Genomic DNA, 21,863 nt, shown 5'->3' on the forward strand with positions numbered 1-21,863 from the left:
AATGAAGTCCCAGGATTTCCCAAAAACGGTAAATGGAAGATTTCTCTAAAAAACATTGGTACATTAAAAACACATTTTCCACATTATTAATGTAACCTACTTTTTTATACTATCAGTTACAAATTAAATTCTGCACCTAGTTTCTTTTGGTTAGTGAAAACCCCGAAATAACTCAGTTGTCAGTATCTAAGTAAATCTATCTTTTGATGTACTATAATTTGATTTTTCTCAGCAATCCGCAAAAAGGTTCAGCCTAATTCTCATACTTTTTAAATATTTGTTGTTCGGATTCAGATTTTTATAATTAAAAATCCAAAAACAGCTTTATATATTCAACTATTGTATATTCTTATATTAAAACCCCCTTTCTGATGAGCACTACTCAAACTGTCTCAAATTTATTTCAATCAAAATTCTCTCGAGAACACATTGAAACGCGAAAGGAAAATATTTCCTCACAATATTTGTCGCTGAATGTATTCTGCGAGAAGTGGTTTGCGCTGAAAGTACACACTTGAGAGACAGCCTTGTCGAGCTGTGAGATGTGAATAAACACAATGTTTGTCCGGTGCTGGTGAATGTTTAATGCTACGACAGCATCGTCCTCCCTCCCTCTCTCTCTTGTCTTCACTGTAAAGCCATCTCTGTGAAATATCTGAGGAAAGTAAAAGCCACAAAGGCTCGTAAAGCTTATTTAAACTGTCTCATCTCTAAGTCTTTGTTGGGGTAAAGACGGAGAGCTATTTAAAAGATTTTTTCCCTTTTGATTTTTTTCTCAAGGGTAAATGGGATTTTTAATGTTTGAACGATGGGTTGGAGTGTTCATTTGTGTTACCTTGCTTAGAAAATGTGGTTTTTAATGTTGAAAGTTTGAAATGATTTGTTGTTCAATTAGTAGTAGGCTTAACCGTAAAGATTGTGTGTTAATCTATAACTAAAACTTATTTATTATCTTAGCAGAATTAAAGGTAGAGTATTAACCATTATTGTTTTTTTTTTATTAACCTATGGAGAATATTTATGTAGTATTTGAGAAAATATTTTTATACATGCAGTACGACTGGTAATATCTTCATGTGATTAGGTGTTTGAAAGTTTTTGGCAAAAAAAATTAAAAAATTAGCCAAAAGGCTATAGGGAATGGGTACGTATATTAATTAATGTCAGGCTTGAAATTTCATTTACTATGCATATATAAAGTAGACTGTTCGTCTTAGTAAAAACGTTGAGCCTGTGCTGTTGTGGGTTTAATTTATATGACGTTTGAGTACGCTGATTACGCCCAAATGTTTTTTTTTTTTTTGTGGAAGTAACAATTCATGTGTATTTTTTGTTGTTGTTGTTATAATATAACAGAAACAGTAATAATTTACATGTGGTTATATACAGTTTAAATATTTCAAAAGTTGGTTTCTAAAAATTTGTTTCCTGCGTTTTAAAAATGAACCGGACAGAATTAACCTTAATTAGATCATTTAGCTGATCCGTGAGGATAATAAATGTAGAAGACAACTGATTTATGCTTCTCATGGCTGTATAGATGTTGAGTATCTTTATAACCCGTTCAATAAACACCACACATAACTCCAGTTTCAATAATAAAGGTCAACAGTGACTTCCATAACGAGACTTGTTGTGATGCCGATTACGTCACGAGCGCAGGTGATCAATGAGTGAGTCATTCGTGCGACACCCACCGTGTCTGTGTAATGTCTTGTGAGCGACCCTGCGCAGGCGGCGTTGGCTCAAAATATCATCTTTGTGAGTTGTCGTTCCCGGTACTTTTATGCTCATTTCCTGTGTAAATACCTCCTTCTGGTTACAAACAAATAAATAAATTGAAAATCAATTAGGAATTGCATATTTTTTATTTATCATTTTCTGTTTGTTTACCCTATTAGTCAGTCAAGTAATGTCCCTAAAATAAATGTTAATTTTATTGTGTGGTAAATACAGCCTTAACGAATTCATCCTTCGTCCTTAAAATCTGCTGAGACATCTTTAGGATGATTATGTTCGATATTTGTAGAGTGTGTTTCAATACGCCATATTTATGACTTGTTACTGTATTGCACCAAAGTTAAAATTATTTTTTACAAAAAACCGGTTCTGATTGCTAAAGAGTGGCACTGTAGGCCTACAATTTTACCCTAAAATAAGATAAAACATTTAATACTTAATACTTAATACTTTAATACTTTTTTATGAAATGGCGACCATACATAGTAGGCATTTTAAGCCAAGTATGAATGGAGATGAGTGTAGGATGAGTGGCGCGATCTTGTAGTCTTGTTAGTGACTAAGGCCGACATTCCTTAGACACAGCTGTTAATTAATAGCCCATACAGCTAATGGCAACTAAGGGACCTACAGTTTATAGTGGAATCCGAACCACATTTTTTTGCCTTGGTATTATACATTGGTTTAATTATCAGGATAGCACTGTGGGTAGTGGTAGTACTCACTCGTGCGGACGTTAATCCACACCAGGGACTATCGCATTCACAGTGCATGCCTATAAATATCCACAATTCGTCATCATTTAATATTTAATCGACATCAACGCACCTTAACGTAAATGGGCATGGAAAACAAATTTAAACAGTCTTCAGTGATTAAATCATTATTACGACCCGATACATTACTACTTATTTACATGTCTATGATTGATAACAAGTAAAGATCTCTGTAAAATTTTCTTAAATCCAAAAACTCCAAATTAAAGCTCTCTTCAGATTTTTATGTAGTAGGCCTATGAGAAATATTATTCTGGTGTTCAAATTGAATTATTTAGGTTTAAAGTTGTCAAAGTTTGATGATATTTAGATTTTTTTAACTGAACTTTACTTTTCGATCAGGATTTCAAATTTAGTTTTCTAAAACATGTTAATTTGTAGATCGACATTAATACTGTTCGTACGTACGAAGTAAAAAGTGCGAAGAGAAGTAATTTCATAGGAAGCAATATATTCAGTATGAGTCAACACATTGATTCATTGTATCGACCCGAATCTTGATGAGCGTTTAATTTTCTTGATGGCTCGTTATGCTAATGGTATTTAGTAATTACTCAAGAGAGTTTCCGCTTTACATTGTTGAATCATTGCTAGAGAGGACACATTTTAAGAGGATAATTAACATCCCCTAAGTATTCTTGCGTAAACTATCAATATTTAATAACAATTTCTCTAATCTTTTAAGGGAACTTCAATTTGAAGAGGATTTTTCCTACTTCTTTTTGAGAATTTAAAGTTGCCAATAAGAATTAAAGCGTTGAATTGAGAGGAAGCTGACATCCCATATGAGTGAGTCTATTGTAGCCGGATTTAGCCAAAGGAGGACATCGACAAATCAACCTACGTAGAAAGAGCTAATATAGAAGTCATATTCATCTCTTAAATTTCCGTACTATGATAGTTTAAACTGACCGAAAGACCTCTAAGATATCAAGTTCCAAATGGCTTTGCAACAGTATTTAAAATTCACTAATTATTAGAAAAACTTTACTGAATCATCTTAACAATGCAGACACACCTTGGTGTCTTTTTCAGAGAATGATGGATGAAGGATGAGTGTATGAATAAATGAGGATCGATTAGTTAGAAGATTATGACGCCATTGTGAAATTTCAGTGGGTGATGGGCTGACTGGGGCTGATCTAGGACTTCTCTTCAGCCTTCGAAACTGTAAGATGGTTGTTTTGTCAGGAGTCTGACAAAAAATCTGTCTCTGGAAAAACTGGTAGCTGCTTGAGCTCTTTTACACGATCAGAATGCGAATTATCGTTGATGCGTTTGTCTAGAGGACATCCACGCCAAAGCGGTTGCAGGATAAAATGCATTTCACACAATCTTCATATTTCTTGAAGCCAATACTAAGTTCTTGAAATATTGCTTTATAGTCCACGTTCTGAAAACTATTTATATGAAACGCATCCGTTTTAAATAGTTCCCAATATCGTCAGAAATTCTGTTGCTTTTTGAATAATCTCTTCATCAAATTGTTGAGATAAGTTGAAAGTCATACTTACAATGTCGTAATCGAAGGTAATGCATATTTGAAGCAGAATTAAATCGTAATGCAAAAATGTGTCTTTAACACAGCAAAATCTGGACTCGTTTATTATATTCATCCAAGACGTCTAAGCAGAAAGTAAAAGTAGCCAACAAATTCGTTAAAGATAAATTGACATTCAAGTGAAAACAGTTCAATCTCTAATGCCAACACAAAGTTTAACGCAATCAAATTTGCACTTAAATACTCTCATGAAAAATTTAGTCCAAAGCAATACTTCGATCCCTTTCCATAACTTAAATGTCGATATAAGTATTGAACGCAGATTAAAGAGGTTAATACGTGTATATTTTGATAAACAGATTGTTCTAAAATCAAGTAAAGCTCTGTAACCTTCTAATGTTTGCAGCTCATAAAGATTTTACTCAAATATCCTCATGAAAAAAAATCTATAAAATCTCAAACAATAATCCTCCAATGCCAAACATCCCAGCTGGAAAAAAACTGCCCTCAGCTGGCAATCTTACCCAATGTCGCAGAAAATTGTCCCATATGATTTGAATGAGCAAAGGTCACTGGCGGAGGAGGTCCAGTGGAAGTTTCCTGATTGCTCAGTTGCCCACACACCTGAGTTGCTCAGTTGCTCAGATGCTCAGTTTCCCGGTAATGGTGACTGTGATACAAGGCTTACAGTGTCATGTGTCGACAAAGTTTAATCTGCATATCGCTACTTCAGTGTAGTGAACCTAGTGTTACAGCTTCTGAAGATAGGTGAGTCATTGTCGTAAAGTTTGGTCTTTTGTATGTTTTGATTTTTGCCTCGACGATCTCAGTCGTATAAAGGTTTTATAGTTAATGTATACGGGAATATATAGAGGTGACAACGTTCAAAGACGTAGTATCATTTAACCAACACAAGCAGACTTTTCATCCAATTGTAAATTTGTGAAGCTCGTTTTTCGTGTCTATGTTGGTGGCTCTGATCAGTAATGTTGACGAAGTTTTTCTCTATTATTTTATGGTTAATTTAATGATACGTGCTTTACTGTTTTGTTATACAGGGTGGCTGAAAAGTAACTTGCACCCCCCCTTAACTTTTCAACCATTTGAGATATTTGAAATCTGTTTGCGGCAACCTTCTTAGATATGAGGGGCTACAATAATTATGGTCAATTTTGAAAACTTTGCCCTTAGGGGTAGTGGGGGTAGGGGGTAGCTTAACATTTTCAAATGACAAGTATAGTCGAGTTTGGTATCATTTTACAGGTCTTCAGAAAACATAAAAATTGACGTAAAGAAAACCAAAATCGGCCAACTAATAACAAAATGGCGCCCTAAAACGTTTCAAATCCATATAACCATGAGTGTGGCTGAAAATTAACTTTCACTCCCTTTAACTTTTTAACTATTTGAGATATTTGAAATCGGTTTGCGGCAACTTGTTTGGATTTGAAGGGCTACAATAATTATGGTCAGTTTTGAAAATTTTGCCCTTAGGGGTAGTGGTGGTAGGGGGTAGCTCAAAATTTTCAAATAGCAAGTATAGTTGAGTTTGGTATTATTTTACAGGTCTTGGTGAAACATAAAAATTAACATAAAGAAAATAGAAATCGGAGCATTAATAACAAAATGGCAGCTAAAATTGATTAAGACAATGGTCATTAAAAGTAGTTTTGAACTGCAATTTTGTTATTAATGCTCAGATTTCTATTTTCTTTATGTAAATTTTTATGTTTCGTCATGACCTGTAAAATGATACCAAACTTGACTATACTTGCTATTTGAAAATTTTGAGCTACCCCTTACCCCCACTACCCCTAAGGGCAAAATTTTCAAAACTGACCATAATTATTGTAGCCCTTCATATGCAAACAAGTTGCCGCAAACCGATTTCAAATATCTCAAATAGTTCAAAAGTAAAAGGGGGTGCAAGTTAATTTTCAGCCACACTCATGGTTATATGGATTTGAAACGTTTTAGGGCGCCATTTTGTTATTAGTTGGCCGATTTTGGTTTTCATTACGTTAATTTTTATGTTTTCTGAAGACCTGTAAAATGATACCAAACTCGACTATACTTGTCATGTGAAAATGTTAAGCTACCCCCTACCACCACTACCCCTAAGGGCAAAATTTTCAAAATTGACCATAACTATTGTAGCCCCTCATATCTAAGAAGGTTGCTGCAAACAGATTTCAAATATCTCAAATGGTTGAAAAGTTAAGGGGGGGTGCAAGTTACTTTTCAGCCACCCTGTATAACTAGGGGACGAGTTATTGTGTTTAATATAAGATTGATGTATTTGGTCAAACGAGGTTATGACTGAAATAGCAAGAAACAAATTGTAAACAAAACACGGCCGCTACAGTGCACTGGACGGAACTAACAATATTATTTTCTTCAGCTGGTACACAAAGATGCGAAATGTACTAATGGAGTATGTTTTATCTATGGTAGTAGTAAAGCTTTGTCAGTTTTTTAAAGTTGTTCCCTGTGAATACGTTAAACTGGTTTTAGATTGCTTGTATCAACATTCTTTAGATGGGTACGTTACTACATTATCTGTGTGGGGCATTATTAATAAGAGTTTCGAGTTTCAATATCCACGGACATTGAAATTGGTGTAATTTTTTTTAGTTCTATGTTGGTTTAGTTCAGGACTTGTTTTTTCCATTTTCAATGAAGCATGTATTCACAATTTCCGTGCGAAATAATAATTTAGTGCTAGGCGTGTCAATTATCTGTTTTACCTGACGTCTAGTTTTGTCCTTGAGCTTTTATTACTTACCAGCAGAGTACCTGTCCTTCGTACGGGGTTGACGAATAAGTATAAAATGCTTATTGCAGTTATACTCGTGCTTTGCGTTTACAATGGGAGAGGACACGGTTTAAGAAAATTTGGTTCTTTTAATTTACGATATGCTATAGTATAGGTGCTATATGTATGCACGGTATGCCATAATTGCACATCTAATATAGCCATAATGTTTTACCACTGCACCTAAACAAAAAAGTTGAAGTTCTCATTTTTCACAGTTTTTTGTTGCTAGTTGGTTCAAATTAAGTGTTGTCATAAATTACAAATAATAATAGTGCTGCACCCTGTGGTAAACCTTATAACTTTTTAATGCTATTTAATCTCATTCTCATAGAACCAACTTGTTTAGTTGAAACAGCTGACAAAATTCTTTTATTCCTTTTAAATATGAACACTCATAAGGTTAACATGGGAAACTCCAGAGCCACTGGGGCGGAGCCCGAAAGGATTTTTGAGATAAGAATGTGTCTATATGTTAATCGGGAATGTGAGCTATTATCACACCGAATTTCAGCCCAATCCGACCAGTTTTTTTCGCAAATTTTTACTAGCCATAAACATCTATCCATACATCCAAACTTTCTCACTTATTGGTAGGATTAAATTAGTAGAAAATTAATTTTCTCTCTTTGTCAATCTAGTCCGGAAGGTCTTTGCAATTCTAGTGTAGAGCAATAATACAGCGGGGTGTCTATGTATAGAATGTGGCGTTATACAATGTTGAAGGTCTTCATCAATTTGTCAAATTTTATATTTATTTTTAATTTATGTAATTTTAAATTTCGTTTCTCACGGTCTTCAATTAGGAAAGCAAGTTCGAAAACTTGCTTTACAAAGAAACTTCGAAAAGTTTCTTTGTCAGGAAATGATTTAGAATTAGGTTTACTTTTGTTTAGGGTCAGAGTCACTATCATTGTTTTCAAGTTTGTATGTTTGTTTCACAGTTTCTGTGTCCGTAAATGATATAGTATGAGGTGTAGAGGGTCACAATGGTTGTTTTTAAGTTTGTAGTTTGTTGCTATGAGTTTATGTTGTTTAAATAGTTTTGTTTGCGCAGTTTCTGGACCGGGAAATAAATTAATTTTAAGCTGGAGTTGTGTTAAATAACGTTGTTATCGTTGCCTTTAAGTCTGTAGATAATCAATCGGTTGTCACTTAGTTTTGCGTGAAAAACTTTTGACAAAATATATTCATTATGGAAAGCAAGTCACAAGCTTTCAAGTAAAAACGTGTTTACATTATTGATTCTTTCGTCAGCAAGCGCTGTCAGTGTCAGAGCATACGAGTTTCGACCGTTATTTTACAATTTGGCTACGTTTACATTCCCTTTAAAAGAACTGCAGTGTTCTAAAAATTGTGACGTTTAGATATTTAAATAAATTGAGTTTGAAATGTTGTTTGGGAAGTCAAAGTCAACTGAAAACCGTCGACACACGAGTCAAGGTAACTCGGGGCTGTGTACGCGACGGGAATCACATTGACCTGGCTTTGCTGTTTACTAGATTAGCATATGTTTGGTTTTCCTTGTGCCACCTGTTTACAAACTGCTTACTTTTATTTCCCGCCTGATTTTTTACAAAAAGAGTATCACATTACCACGGAAGACATAGGTATTCTTTTGGCTTTGCTGTTTACTACAGTAGATAATCATACGTTTGGGTTTCTTTGTGCCACAAATTCTCAAGTTGCTTACTTTTTTACCAGTCTTTTTAATAACAGTAGTACCACATAAAACTTTTGATTTTATTATATCAGAATATATTTGGGTTCTCCTTGTGCTACTTTACTATCAGTTTAACACGTTTGATTTTTTAGGTTTGAACTAAATTTGAACGTACAACCTTAAACATGTTTCTGGCCTGCGTTTTGCTGTTGAATGTTATTTTTTTGTTATTTTACTATGTAATTTTTTTTTTCAAATAAAATTTCTAACCACTCCTTAACCTCTAATATCTTCGAAGAGAAAAATGACTTGTAAAATTTAACCTTAAAATATAAGAGAAATCTTTTAACTCATCGGATTCAATACCTTCCAGGCCTACTCGAAATGAAACACAACTAAACACTAAAAATGTAATAATGGAACAACTGATCAACTTAAAGTCTCTTAAAGTCCATAAATTCGTTACCTGATTGTCACCGTCTCTTAAGTTAATGTATTATTTTAGTCATACCATATTGTCACAGAAGATTGTACATTGACCATTAACAGTAGTATTTATAATTAATAACTAATACCTTTTACGCCTAAAACTAAAATACGCACCTAAGTGGCGTCCCCATCTTAATGATTGATAATTGATAATTGATAATTGAACTGTATGTTTGTTCTCTGTCCAACACAACTCTTGTTTAAAACATGGAAACACTCGTGGAAAGTTTTAATGTTTGTTTTGGATGGGTTGAAGCTATTTAGTTAATTCCCTGATGTTTATAGATGTTTGATAATCTATGAACAAGTCATTGATTGACGATAGAGTTGTTTAAGACTATTCCAACATTCTCGAGGATTTGGCTTTTACTATGATTGAACTAGTAATCACGTTACGAAGTAAACACTCAACACTCAACCCAGTCGATCAAGCGTTCAGCAGTAACATGAGTGGGTGATTTAATTTCTTAATTGGAGAATAATTGTTGAGTGAAAATCTCCAGAATTTACTGAACCAGCATTTATTGCTTACAGATAGTCAATTTACATTGTTTTTATTAGCAATATGATACTTCCATCAGTATCTATTTATACATTTCAATGTTTTGAAAATTGGCCAAATAGCCGAATCGTTTTACTGGCAGCTATGGGTGTAGAATTAGGCGTGATGATTATTATTTTAACTATGACAAAGTTGTTTGGTATATTTTCACCTTACTTTCCCTTACTAAAAAAGCGGAATAATTCAAAGGTTATGACCGAATGTAGTGCAGTATAGTGAAGTATATTTTTTATGTCCGCTGCTAAGTTCCTTGATTGACTTGTAGATATCTTAAAATACGCCCGTGATTTGACAACAAACAAACAACAGTAGTTTACTTGAGCTGTTGTGGGCTATGGCCTAACTTTTAGTTAATGGAATTGATTTTTTCTGTATTTACAACACTATAAAATAACTTTAATACGTTAGATACGCTGTAGTCTAAAACAAGTGGTCCTTCTTTTAGTTTGACTTAATTTGAAAGAGCAGTAGTTTACTTGAGCTGTTGTGGGCTATGGCCTAACTTTTAGTTAATGGAATTGATTTTTTCTGTATTTACAACACTATAAAATAACTTTAATACGTTAGATACGCTGTAGTCTAAAACAAGTGGTCCTTCTTTTAGTTTGACTTAATTTGAAAGAGCGATAGTGTGTAGGACAGAAAAAACACAGTTGGCAGCAATGCACTTTGTTAAAGGCGTAATTACTATTAGCCTCAGCTTCATCGTGATATTGACATGTCTACTTCAGTTGGTAGTCACAGATGAAACTCAGTCACATGAGCTGTAGTATCTGATCTAGGCGAAGAACGCAAAACGCTCTAGTTTCCCAATCGGTCTATCAACGGAACTGGTCAACTGGTCTACGTGATTACTGCGCATGTTTACATTCCCCCACAACTGCGCAGTGCGTACCCCCACCACCGCTCCGCTCTACTAGCACCGCGCCGCTTGTGTCAGTCAGTCAGTAGTCAGTAGTCTCTGTCAGCGCGCGCACGTGAGTGCACGGCACGGTAGTGGCATGCGCATACAGGGGTGCGACGGAGTGGGCGGGGAGGGTGGCCAAGGGGCGGCTAAGCGACGCTGGGCGGCAGTCTCCTCTAGAACTGCAGGGTTGGTCGTACCCGCGGCTAAGGTCCTCATTGGAACTGCCCTTACCCACCTCAAGTCCCATAAGAGGCAGTTGTCACTGTAAGTAACATTGAGTATTGATTTTGGGGTTAAAGGGGGTGGTTGGGCTTGTAACGAGAAAACGATGTGATCGAGAGATGTAGGGGTTGGTTGTATTTCTTGTCAATGTGGTGTGCGCTTATTGTTTTTGTTTTGACAATGGATTGAAAGTAAAATTTAACATGAGAAGAATCATCTGTTAGAATATTAATTACTTTAAATCCCAAGGAGATTTCCCAAGGAGGATTAAGTCCTAAATTTTGAAAACCAAATCCTTGGTTCGCATCATTTAATTGTTTATTTTTACATATTTTTATACCGTAAAATTTAACAAAAAATTGAATTGCGTTGAATAATTCTATTAAAATGTAGGTCCAACGATGAATTTCATTTAGGAGGTTTACACCAATGTTTTGAGAACTGTTTTTAATTTGTGGTTTGCAATGCGGTGAGAACTTATTGTTTATGTTTTGACCATTGCTTTAAAGTAAAATTTAACATGAATAGAATTGATTGCGTCGAACAGTTTTTGTCCGTTGACATTTCGTAACGATAAATAATAATGACCAAGATTAATATAGGAATATTTCTGAAGGATTTCTTAATGTTTGAGAAAAATGTAAATGCAGTAGAAATAATTATACAATGTAAACATATTTGTAAATTACTAATTAAAAAGAAGGAACGAACCCGTGTGAACAATTTTTAAGTCCTAGAATGCTGTTTTCAGAAATTTTTTTTTAACTTTGTATAACCTCTGTGTATAGCACATGTGAATCGTAAAAAGATTATACATATTGTCACAGTTTAGGTTATGTTTCGTGATAACAATGTTTACAGCTGATTATTATAATAAGCTTATAACACTGTAGTATTTTTATATCAGTTGCTGATTTTTTTTCAATCATCCTTAGTTGTATTTTGTTTACATTTTCAAAACAACATTTTCCAAATTTTTGCTGCAAGGTTTTTAAATCAAGATTTCTTATTAGGCTATGAAATTATTAAATTAATATCACCACGAAAACGTGATAGGCTTATACAGTAGTACCCATGTAACGTTAACATTTTGTATTTTAACAATTCATTAAGGGTAAACTATAATCTATGCTGCAACAAGTATAATTATTGAAAGGTTTGAAACTTTTCCTATGGTCTAATATTATTGAGGTTATATTTCCTTTAGAGTTTTCCTTGCTATGATAGTGGATCGGTTCATAATTATATTTTCAGTTAAAAACCAGTTTCCTCTTTAGTTTAGTACGATTAAGTAGGTATCACGTATAACTAAGGAACGGTGCTATATTTTACAACATTTTTGTGGCCTCAATTTAACTTGAACGTTTTCTGAAACTGACTAACTTTTCAATTTTTATGTAGATTAAAAATGTTAGCTTAGCCAACGTCTAAGATTAAGGTATCACTTCCAAAATTGTAACCTCACCTGTGTGGTGTTTCGAGACCAAACCAGTATCTAGAAGCAGGTTTATGTTGAGTGTTGTAGTGTTTCAATACTTACAGACAGGAACCTGATGGATACGTGAAAATTACAATACAATAATTGCATATGTTTTCAAACTACCCTAATTGGTTTAAGCAATTGCTACTGGGGGAAAATCACTATTGTTCCTTGTCATTAATGTTAGGAAAAAAATAATTAAATTACCCTATGTATTTTGCGAGAGGGAGAAATTGAAGTTGGGGAAAATTTGTTTTCGCCTGAGGGGCCCATTATATTTTGTTTTATAAAGTAGTGTTTTGCCTATGAATATACTCAGAGGTGTGGTTTCCGAACCATTGAGGCGCGGTTCGAAATTTCCCCAACCAACTTTTCTTACTTGACACTATAGTATATAAGTAGTGAAAATTGATTCAAAATTGTAGGGATATAAATCTGTACAGTTTTAAAACTGATCCATTACATAATTTGATCTAGTTAGCTCTTAAGATCAAAATTGCACGATTTAAATGTAAACTTGTTATAGAATAGCGATTTTGGTGACACATATGAAGCTTTTAAGGTTTATTATAAAAAAAGTTTTTAATAAAACGGGTTAGTGAAGTTTTTTATTTCTTGAAAATTGCCTCATTAGCCCATTTTAGGGTATCAAGGTGAATTTAAATTCGAGTTACTTTATTCTATTTATAAATTAAATTCGTGAGAAGTTAAACGGTTAAATATATAAAACTTAATTAAACTCGTTAAATTCCAAGAACTTCATTATAAATTCAGTTGAAAAACGCTCAAGCTCTTAACTAAGAAATCAATTTGTAAAGGAGGAAAACTCACCATTAATTATTTCTGAAGGATTTTAAATAATTAATGAGCTTTCTAAACTGGGATTTCTTTTGGCCTATATCTGCTGCTGATTTTAGATAACCATGTTTTATTTTTATCTGTTTGTTAAAAAGAAATATAAAATGCCATTTTTCTCTACCTAAATATTCATTTGAATGTAAATCCCGTTATAAACAATTTATAATTTTAAATTATTATTTCGTCTGTTATAAAAGTTATAGTTTAGTAAAACATTTTAAACCTAAATTTAAATGACTTGATAGGTGAGTGGTCGCTTCCATCAATGATCAATCAGATGCCACCTGGTTCGATTCCGAGAGAGAGCAATTTTGTATTTGTGCTGAACTGGATTTTGCTATCCTTTTTCATTAGGGGTTTACACTCGTCATCAAATTTCAGCCAAACCCATCCCTAATCTAATGTAATGAATGAAATGATGATGCTACGATAAGCAATTTACAATTAGGTTTTCAGTATAAATATAATTTAACCGAAGTAGTATTAGAGGATAGAATAATATACTTTGAAAGTGTGGGAAAGATGCATGTTGTACAGTAGCAATGCGGCATACGGCCCAATCAATACAAGTTGGATCATATTTGCCTGCATCTGTTGCTCTCCTATTGTTTTGGACGAGAGTGAAAACACACCGGGGTCATTCACCAGCATCCTTGCAAATCGTGTTTGGTTTAAAAATTACAAGGGAATTGTAAATTAACTTAAATGAATAAATGAATTTATATCATTGAGATCAAACTTATTAACTGTGTGGATGTATCTTTTATTTGAGGCTATACGAAGTAAATTACTTATTATTTAGCTAATTTACCATCATTTAAGGCTAGATGAAAAGTATTGATATTTGGTACAGTTTTAGACCAATGTTTTAGATACATTTTGCTCTACAGTTTTTTATTTGAATCTTTTAAGTAATACAATGACAAAATTGTAGGGTTGCGGAGGTTTAGACTAATCCTAGTAGTTATTAATTTATTGGTCTTTGAAAGGTCTTCTAGGTGAAATTTCCAGTCTCCATAGTATGTACGAAGCTGGATATAAATATTTTGTTCCCGTGGTTGCTGGATTTAGCTTGATGGTGTAGAGGAGATATTTTTGTCATAATTTAGACTGCTTCAAAAAATCAACTCAAGACTATTGTATGTTAATGTTTGGAAGATGGGTGACCACGTTGTTCTAGCCGTCGCGCGGCGTTTCGGATGTGTTCTATCATGCCATCTTCGGGGCAAGTTATAATTGAACTACTAATTTTTCATGTGAGATGTCTCTAAAGCTACTCATAGGATAAACTTCTCCTGAATCTCGAATGGTCTTTTACATTGTGAATGACAAAATGTAGGTTAGCTGGACTCGGCGTAGTGCACTGATGCGCCAATAGCCCTCACAATCTTGAATTTCTTGAATCTTGAATTTTCTTTTAAATATATTTGTAAATCTGAACTGCTCGCTACTTTGTGTGAACAAGTAATAGTGGAACTAAAACTAAGGAACTAAAATATTACACAGTGTAACGTTTTCAATCCTCATTCAATTAAGTCAGAATCGAATGTAATCATAACAGCAGCTAACATAAGACTAAATAGAATTATTAAATCAACTGTCATTCATATAGTTTTTTGTTTACCCTGGATCAGAAGGATTGGAAGGTCTGAAACGCCGGCAGTTAATTTTGCAGGTCAATGACGTTATCAACTCTTGAAACCCTAAATTCAACAATCTACCTTGGGCGAACCTTGCCACTAGTAAATTAACCCAAGTTAACTCTAGATTCTGTTTCTGAACCAGGTATACTCCCTAAACTGAGTCATACAATGCTCAGCTTTATGTTAATTTCTCTTTTCTCACCAGTGTGAAGCGCTGTAGGCTCCGTTATTTCTCCGGATTCATTAGTAAACCCAGGTCTCGCTCTGTTTGGTCTGTATCATTGAGAGAACACACACCTCCTCATCTCTAACTCCACAACCACGGGCTGAGTATGATTGAGAATAGATTTAAACAGAGGATTTTGGAGTGTAGTCTGTATAATGAAAGCTATTTGATGGACAATTGTATTAGTTGGTATAAAGTAAATACGTTTTAGGAAAGATTTTCCGTTGTATTAACGGGGAAATGTGGATTATGTCTAAGTGGTTAAGGAAGATCGCTTAACTTAAACTGAGCTGAAATTGTACTTATAGTCAGATAAAGAAGTATGCCAAAATATTTGTCTATATCATGTATGTGATATACCCTCCGTAAATCTTAAGTTTGTAGATGGAGTTGGTCAAAGTAAATTTTGGTCAGTTTCCATTGCAACAAAAAAAGATTCATAGTTACTTTGTAAGGTGATTTTTGAAATTAGCATTATCTATATAATTAATACGCTACATGAAACTTTGTCGGTTGAACTTCTCCACCATTTCTTAACCGATTTTATCCATTGACGTCTCATTGGAAAGAGCGTGTCGCGTAGATTTGCAAACTGGCCTTACATTTTTTAAAAAATCCCTTGGGCTCTGCCCCAGTGGCTTTGAAAGTTCCCATGTTATCCTTATGAAGGACATAATTGTTTACATTTTGATCAGCTGTATAATTTAATTGCTGTTATTTATTTTTGAATTCAACGAAACGCATTGGGTACATTTACTGATTTTGTTTAAATTAAATATTTACTACTTTAATTTACAATGTAAAAAATCGAGAAAGCCTGGGCAATTTGATATATTTTGCCTCCTATATTATGAAGAACACCTACAATATGAAGATTCCCACAAACAATGAACAAGTATGTCAGCCAAAGTGTTAATATTTTGTAGGAAATACGGACTTAACTTTATGATGATAGGCAAAGGAAAACACTATAAGGCTGTATTAAACTGGTACGGCAAGGACATTATATAATGTTTTCATAAAAGTCAAGTGACTTTAAAATAATATGACTACATCCAAGAAACCTTAATTAAACTTTCATTGAAGGATTTGCATTATTCACATTTAAGGGAAACAACAAACCATCTGAACAACATTAGGCCTTTCAACTCTGCATTTTTTTTAGGTAAATATAACTTACGTTATAACAGTAGCTAGCCAAATTGATGCCAATTGAAGCAAATACAATTGTGATAGAGAGGTTTTGCAGGAAATCAGGCAGTTCTTAAGTAATGTAAACAAAATGTTATCGCTATAAAAAAATGACTGAAATTTTTAAACGTTCTGGCGACAATGGGTAGTAGGCCTACCATGCAGACTACATTATCATTGACGAAGATCAACATAGACAACCTAATGCGGCTATAAGTGGGAAACATTTGTAGAATACACTGAAAACCAGATCAGCCTTTGAAAAATGATAAAATATTTACAAGAAATGTTGATTCTATGGAACTGTTAGGTACGTAATCTATGAGTTGAGTTTTTTAACTCATCGGAAATTATGACTTTTATTAGTTTTTAAATAAGTTATTTATTTTTAAATAACTACTTTACTTCTTTGATATTGCTCGATTTCGAGCAACATGTACGCTAGTTCCAATTAACTGTGGTTACAAGTTAAAACATGTTTTAATATAACCTTATAGATGCGTGACTAGCTAAATTAAACCTATTGAAACCTTTTAAAACGTTGAATATTTGAGTTTTGTTTCTAATAATCATTATGGTGTAACAGTTTACTACTACAGTTTACTACTAGTGTGTATTTAAAGATTCGTATTATTTTCTTCTGCATCTAAGTCGAACAACTACTGTGGCTATTTTTGAGTGCCGTACATTTAATAAATTGTAGATGAGCATTAGTTAGGTTTGGAGTAAATTTGGATTTTTGTATTTACAAATAATTTCAAACTACTGGGTAAGAAAAAGAAATAACATTAAAAACCACTATATTAGAAGTGCTTCGAATTTGTATAAAGCTTTGCTTATTCGTCGAAGTAAACTCAAACAAATAATGAAGCATCCTACAAATTGTTGACTTTAATCACATTATCTGGTACCTCAGAGTGTTATTAATCAAGACTATTAAGATGTGACCTATTTGTGTCTTGTTTGCACGCTACCCGCCTCTAGCTAACACCGTCAGTATCAGTTAACCGTGGCAATCTACTAATCGTTACACACCATTATCTTGATTAATTACTCCTGTCTATTAATATGGATGTTTGAAAACCATACAATTGTAATTACTTAACGAGTAGGCATAATTGTTGAACTTTTACTTGGAATTAGGATTTAAGAAGTTTCGTTTAACAAGTGTTTATATTTTAGAACTATCACAAGTTGCTGTGGGAAACTCAGTTTTGTTTAACTATCAAAGAAGCCAAATTTTTCAGTGTTGAACTGTCAAATTTAACATTTTTGCGTCTAAACTCAAAACATACACGTACTTTACCGATAAAATAATTATATTTGATAAATTTCCTTCCTCAATATTCATTAATGGTGATTTTCAAATGCGATACCTTGGTAAAAGAAAATTGTCTTGCAGGAACACTAACTTGAGTTAAGCCACCCTTAAAGTACGTATTTTTCAATATTTCAAAAGCATGTACTTTGTAAATGAAACGTGTCATATTTTTCATACCTTAAACTAAAAACTATTTTAGTTTATGAATAGTCTGATGATTTTTGGTTTTTTACTATCATCTTAATTATCTGTTTAGCCGGTTCAAAAAAAGCCAAACATTAGTGATACATTTTAGGATGATGTGAATTTATTGTCTACAAGTTTTATTGTATCCAATAACTTCTGGAAATTAATTTCGAGCAATACAATAGAACGGGTTTTCAATTACGATAGTTGGGGCTACCAAAGTGATATTGTTTTGTCCCCAAAAGTTGAGACAACCAATTAGAAGCATCGCCAAGAACAGCAGGCGAAGTTATTGTTTCGGAGTTTGAAACGTTCAACGTCGTTCTCCAAGACTTCAACAACAGTTTCGGTCCAGTTGTTGCCAAGAACATCAAACGAAATTGAATTTTTAGGTCTCGAGTAAATTATATCCATGGTTTGAAGTTGATTAAATTTTATCCGGGTATTTAGTAATTTGTTTGTGTTATACGTCGTATTGGTATCTGTTAATATACCAGCGGGTAGCTGGTCTTGTGGTTAGAGCGCAGGACTTCGGTCCAAGAGGTCCCGGGTTCAAAGTCCACCAAATCACCAATGGATTTTTCTTAGTGATATTGCCGCAACACCTAGGTATATCCTGAAGTCATGTGAAAAACATCCCGGGCTCGTGCCTATCGTCCCTAGTACGAAAATATATATACATGATAATTAAAATAATTTGCTGTCATATTTGAGAAGTAAATATGATGCTCTTTGTTTTATTGTTTGTTTCGTTTGTGCTTTGAATGTACCAATTAGGTTTTCAGTCCAAAGCGTTAGGTTTTATTTTTTTCTGGGACGCTATTTACGTGCCTGGGATTGTTTTTTCACATTACTTCAGGCTAGACCTAGGGGTTGCGGCATTATCACTTAGATAAAATCCATTGGTGACTTGGCGGGGATCGAACCCGGGACCTCAGGGACTGAAGTCCCGAGCTCTAACCACTACGCCAGCTCGCTCCCCCATAAAGTGTCAGGTTAAGGAGTAAATTATTATTAAATAAGCTAAATCTTACTAGAAAAGTACTTAAACTTCTAAAGGAACTCCTATATGCTTAGAATTTTGCACGTATAGCAAAATTATGTTATAAGAATTATAAATACAAAGACTAAAACGTTAGAATATCTTCTCCATCAATGGAAGATTTGTCATGTCTCCAGATTCCACAGTAAATTCTATTCCGTAAACCAATTCTATTTGAATTAGTTTGATCAGTCGTCATAATAGCTATCAGCACAACGTTGGGTTCAAATAATAATCAATGGCTTTATATAAATTTGAATCAGTTTGTATTATGAATTTCCGACGTAATCCAACTACTCTATGTTTATTAAATCAGTAAACTCAGTTTCGATCACATAGGCTTGCGGACGTATAAAGAAGGCAGTAGTGTGTAGCTGGGAAACAATTTGTTTCTTCTCATCTTTTATTTCTTTCCCACTCCCAGACTTACAATAGTAAACAAACCCTGTTTTACTGCTCTGTGTTAATGTTCACTTTCCCTTTAAACTTTCACCTTAAACTTGTAGATTTACATTCGAACCTTACTATCTTTTGGTGTGATAGTATTTGTTTGTATTATGTGTTGTTCGAAAAAAACGTGTTTATGAATTTAGGTGTTACACCGTGTTATTTCGATGTTTGCAATCCCTACCGAAAAAATCAACTTGTTTAACAAAAGTTAATTTTGGATAGTTTACCGTTGGAAAATAAAGTTACATACAACGGTTAAAACGCAAAAAGAAATACATTTATCGTTCTTCTATGTTTATAGATTTTCAGCAATTAAATCGTAAACTTATTTGTCTCACAGCTGTTCCAACAAAGCTAATTGAGTTTTGTTAAAGTGAATGAAAGTATTTAATTACAGTGATAAACCAAGCAAAACAAACTTTATTCCCGCTCTTGCTCTTAATACTTTTGTAGTTGCAATATTAACTATCCTATTTATAGTTTCAAACTTTGTTACAACTCCTTGATTTGTTTTCCCAACAATGTTTAAACGTGTTTTGAAGTAAGTTTTACTTTCAGTTAAGCACTGTAAGTTTTAAGGGTTTAAGAATTAACACTTGGTTTACTGTACTCATATGTATTTTAATAAATCACCAATGTAGTATACAATATTTTTCCTCATAAATATTTTAGGCGAGGAAAATTTAGTTTAATATTTCCCAAGTTTTTGTTGTTGTATTTGTTTTTTAATAAGTCTACCAACGTGTTTAAAACATTTTTCTCCACCAGTAGTTTGGTAATAAACGCTTATAGTTAGTCTGGCATTGTAATAGAATAATGAACTTACCAATAGTATTAAGAATTGATTTATCATTAAACATTAATTTTACACTCAGTCAAATACTTCTCTTAATACGATGAAATACTTCGTCCAACACTTGCTATTGTATTTTTAATTACTCTCTAAACCTTTACAAAACAGTAAATAAATACAGAAGGTGTTACAATGGTAATCGATTTCGACCTAACAATAATCATTAGATCCGTATTTCTTATATCCTTTGAAAGCGTTATGGTATAAATCTAAAAACAGTATATCGAATAATACGTATTTTAACATATTTGTACGGTAGCGAACAACACATTATGTAAATTAAGAGATTCTAAGAAAGAAAAGGCTTTATTTGTTGACTATTTTAATCATTGCTCTATTAGACATATATATGTGGTTTCTAGGACTAAAAAAGTACAAGTTTCAAAGATTCAAGAAATTTCAAATTTTTCAAGATAATTTTGCATAGCTTCGGTATCTTATATACAAATTTTTAGTATTTTTGCAATTACACAATACGATTCTGATGCAACTTCGACAAACATGGTTTAATTCTCATCAAATGTTCCGTCGGATATCTAGGTAAATCTTAGATGCTTAACTATCCCGATCATTAATGATCATGCAGGTAACAAAAATCACTCACTCATGTGATTTATAAATCATTCTGGAATTGCACAGCAAACTTTGTAAGTACCAATTGGGAATATTCCAGCACGATGGAAATTCCCCTTTGGAATTTAGGAAGCGGTGACGTAAAGGGAGATGTAAAAAACGGACAAGATCATGGTTAGAGTAGGTCAACACGTCATCGTTCCTCTCTGTCTGGTTCTGATTCCCTCTCTCCCTCTCCCATTCCCTTTTCTCTTCCAGTCATTCCCCTTCCACCGAGCTATTCCCTCTTTCTCCTTATTTTCAAGGCAAGAAAGGCGCACTAGTTGACTCAGCGAAAATTTCCATTCCATATACGAAATAGCGCTTGAGACTAGAAAACGAGTGGAAAAAGTGACTCACGGGCTCGTGGAAATATTGCGTTGAATGTGTTTGTTTTGAAAATGTATTTATTAAAAATGTTGTGAGCTCGAGTGCATATCGGTAGTTTAGGGCTTACGGAAAATCAACGAATTTCCATTAAGTAGGTGCCAACTACAATCGCAACACTTAAATTACGGCGAAACTTATAATAAAATATTTTTATCCTAAAGTAATGGGTTCGATTCCCGGTATACTCATAAATATTTCAGCTTTTAAACCACTTTCTCTAAAAGCGACTCAAGTTTCTTAAATCCTCTTATCAAAATGGCTGTGGCGTGGATACGAAAAATACCGAGAGAAAAATCACTCTTTAACAGGTGGTACACTTTATAATGGTGAAATCTAATTCTTTTACGAGCGCATTAGTTTTTACTGAAACGACAACATTTCTTATCTTAAAAATCTTGTTTTTGTTTTTGATATTTATGTATACAACCATTGACCTGACGGTAGGCAAGGCGTATTAAAGGTGGTACCTACCATCCAGGTACCATCGTCATATTATATAACATGTATTCAGTTCTATAGTTTTTTTTTTTTTCACCCAAGGAGAATTACGCTTATGTGCTCTTTCGTGTTAAAAAGTTTGTGTATAAAATGAAATTGTGTTTTGCAGAAGCACTCTCGATGCTAAAAATCTTGTTAGGTCATTTTCATTCGAAAACTGGCTACAATTTAAACGTGGAAATTGAATGTCTAATTCACATTAGTGTCTCTACCACCAACATAGTTATCTAATCATTCAACTAGTTTAATGGAGACATAATGATCGTGCATGATTATGACTCAGTCCCAGTGTTTGTGGACACGTAATACTGTATTGATTTTGACCACCTTCCACCACACTTAGGTTCGAGCTAAGCCAAGATTATTTATGTTGTGTAGCGCCCACAATTTTACATGTTAATTTTTATGTTATTGTACTAGTTTTGGTACTTGCATGTG

At 33.6% G+C, this 21,863-nt stretch overlaps 1 protein-coding gene across 6 annotated transcripts in view; it reads left to right on the plus strand.

Moving 5' to 3' along the window:
• Nucleotides 1–21,863, plus strand: part of LOC128992591 (tyrosine-protein phosphatase non-receptor type 11-like) — a 129,204-nt gene that overhangs the window by 81,608 nt on the left and 25,733 nt on the right. Inside the window, exon 1 of one of the 6 annotated variants that reach the window (XM_054416244.1) lies at nt 4,675–4,785. The exons of 4 other annotated variants lie outside the window; for them this stretch is intronic. In XM_054416244.1, the coding sequence (XP_054272219.1) occupies nt 4,712–4,785 (74 nt within the window). In that variant the 5' untranslated portion in view covers nt 4,675–4,711. Of the gene's footprint in view, nt 1–4,674; nt 4,786–10,583; nt 10,718–21,863 lie in introns of those variants that run through there. One more of the 6 variants, XM_054416245.1, reaches the window with a different exon arrangement.

The sequence above is a fragment of the Macrosteles quadrilineatus genome, unplaced genomic scaffold (assembly GCF_028750875.1).
Source record: "Macrosteles quadrilineatus isolate MER2022 unplaced genomic scaffold, UCM_ALF_1.0 Scaffold_4__1_contigs__length_99947679, whole genome shotgun sequence".
NCBI lineage: Eukaryota > Metazoa > Arthropoda > Insecta > Hemiptera > Cicadellidae > Macrosteles > Macrosteles quadrilineatus.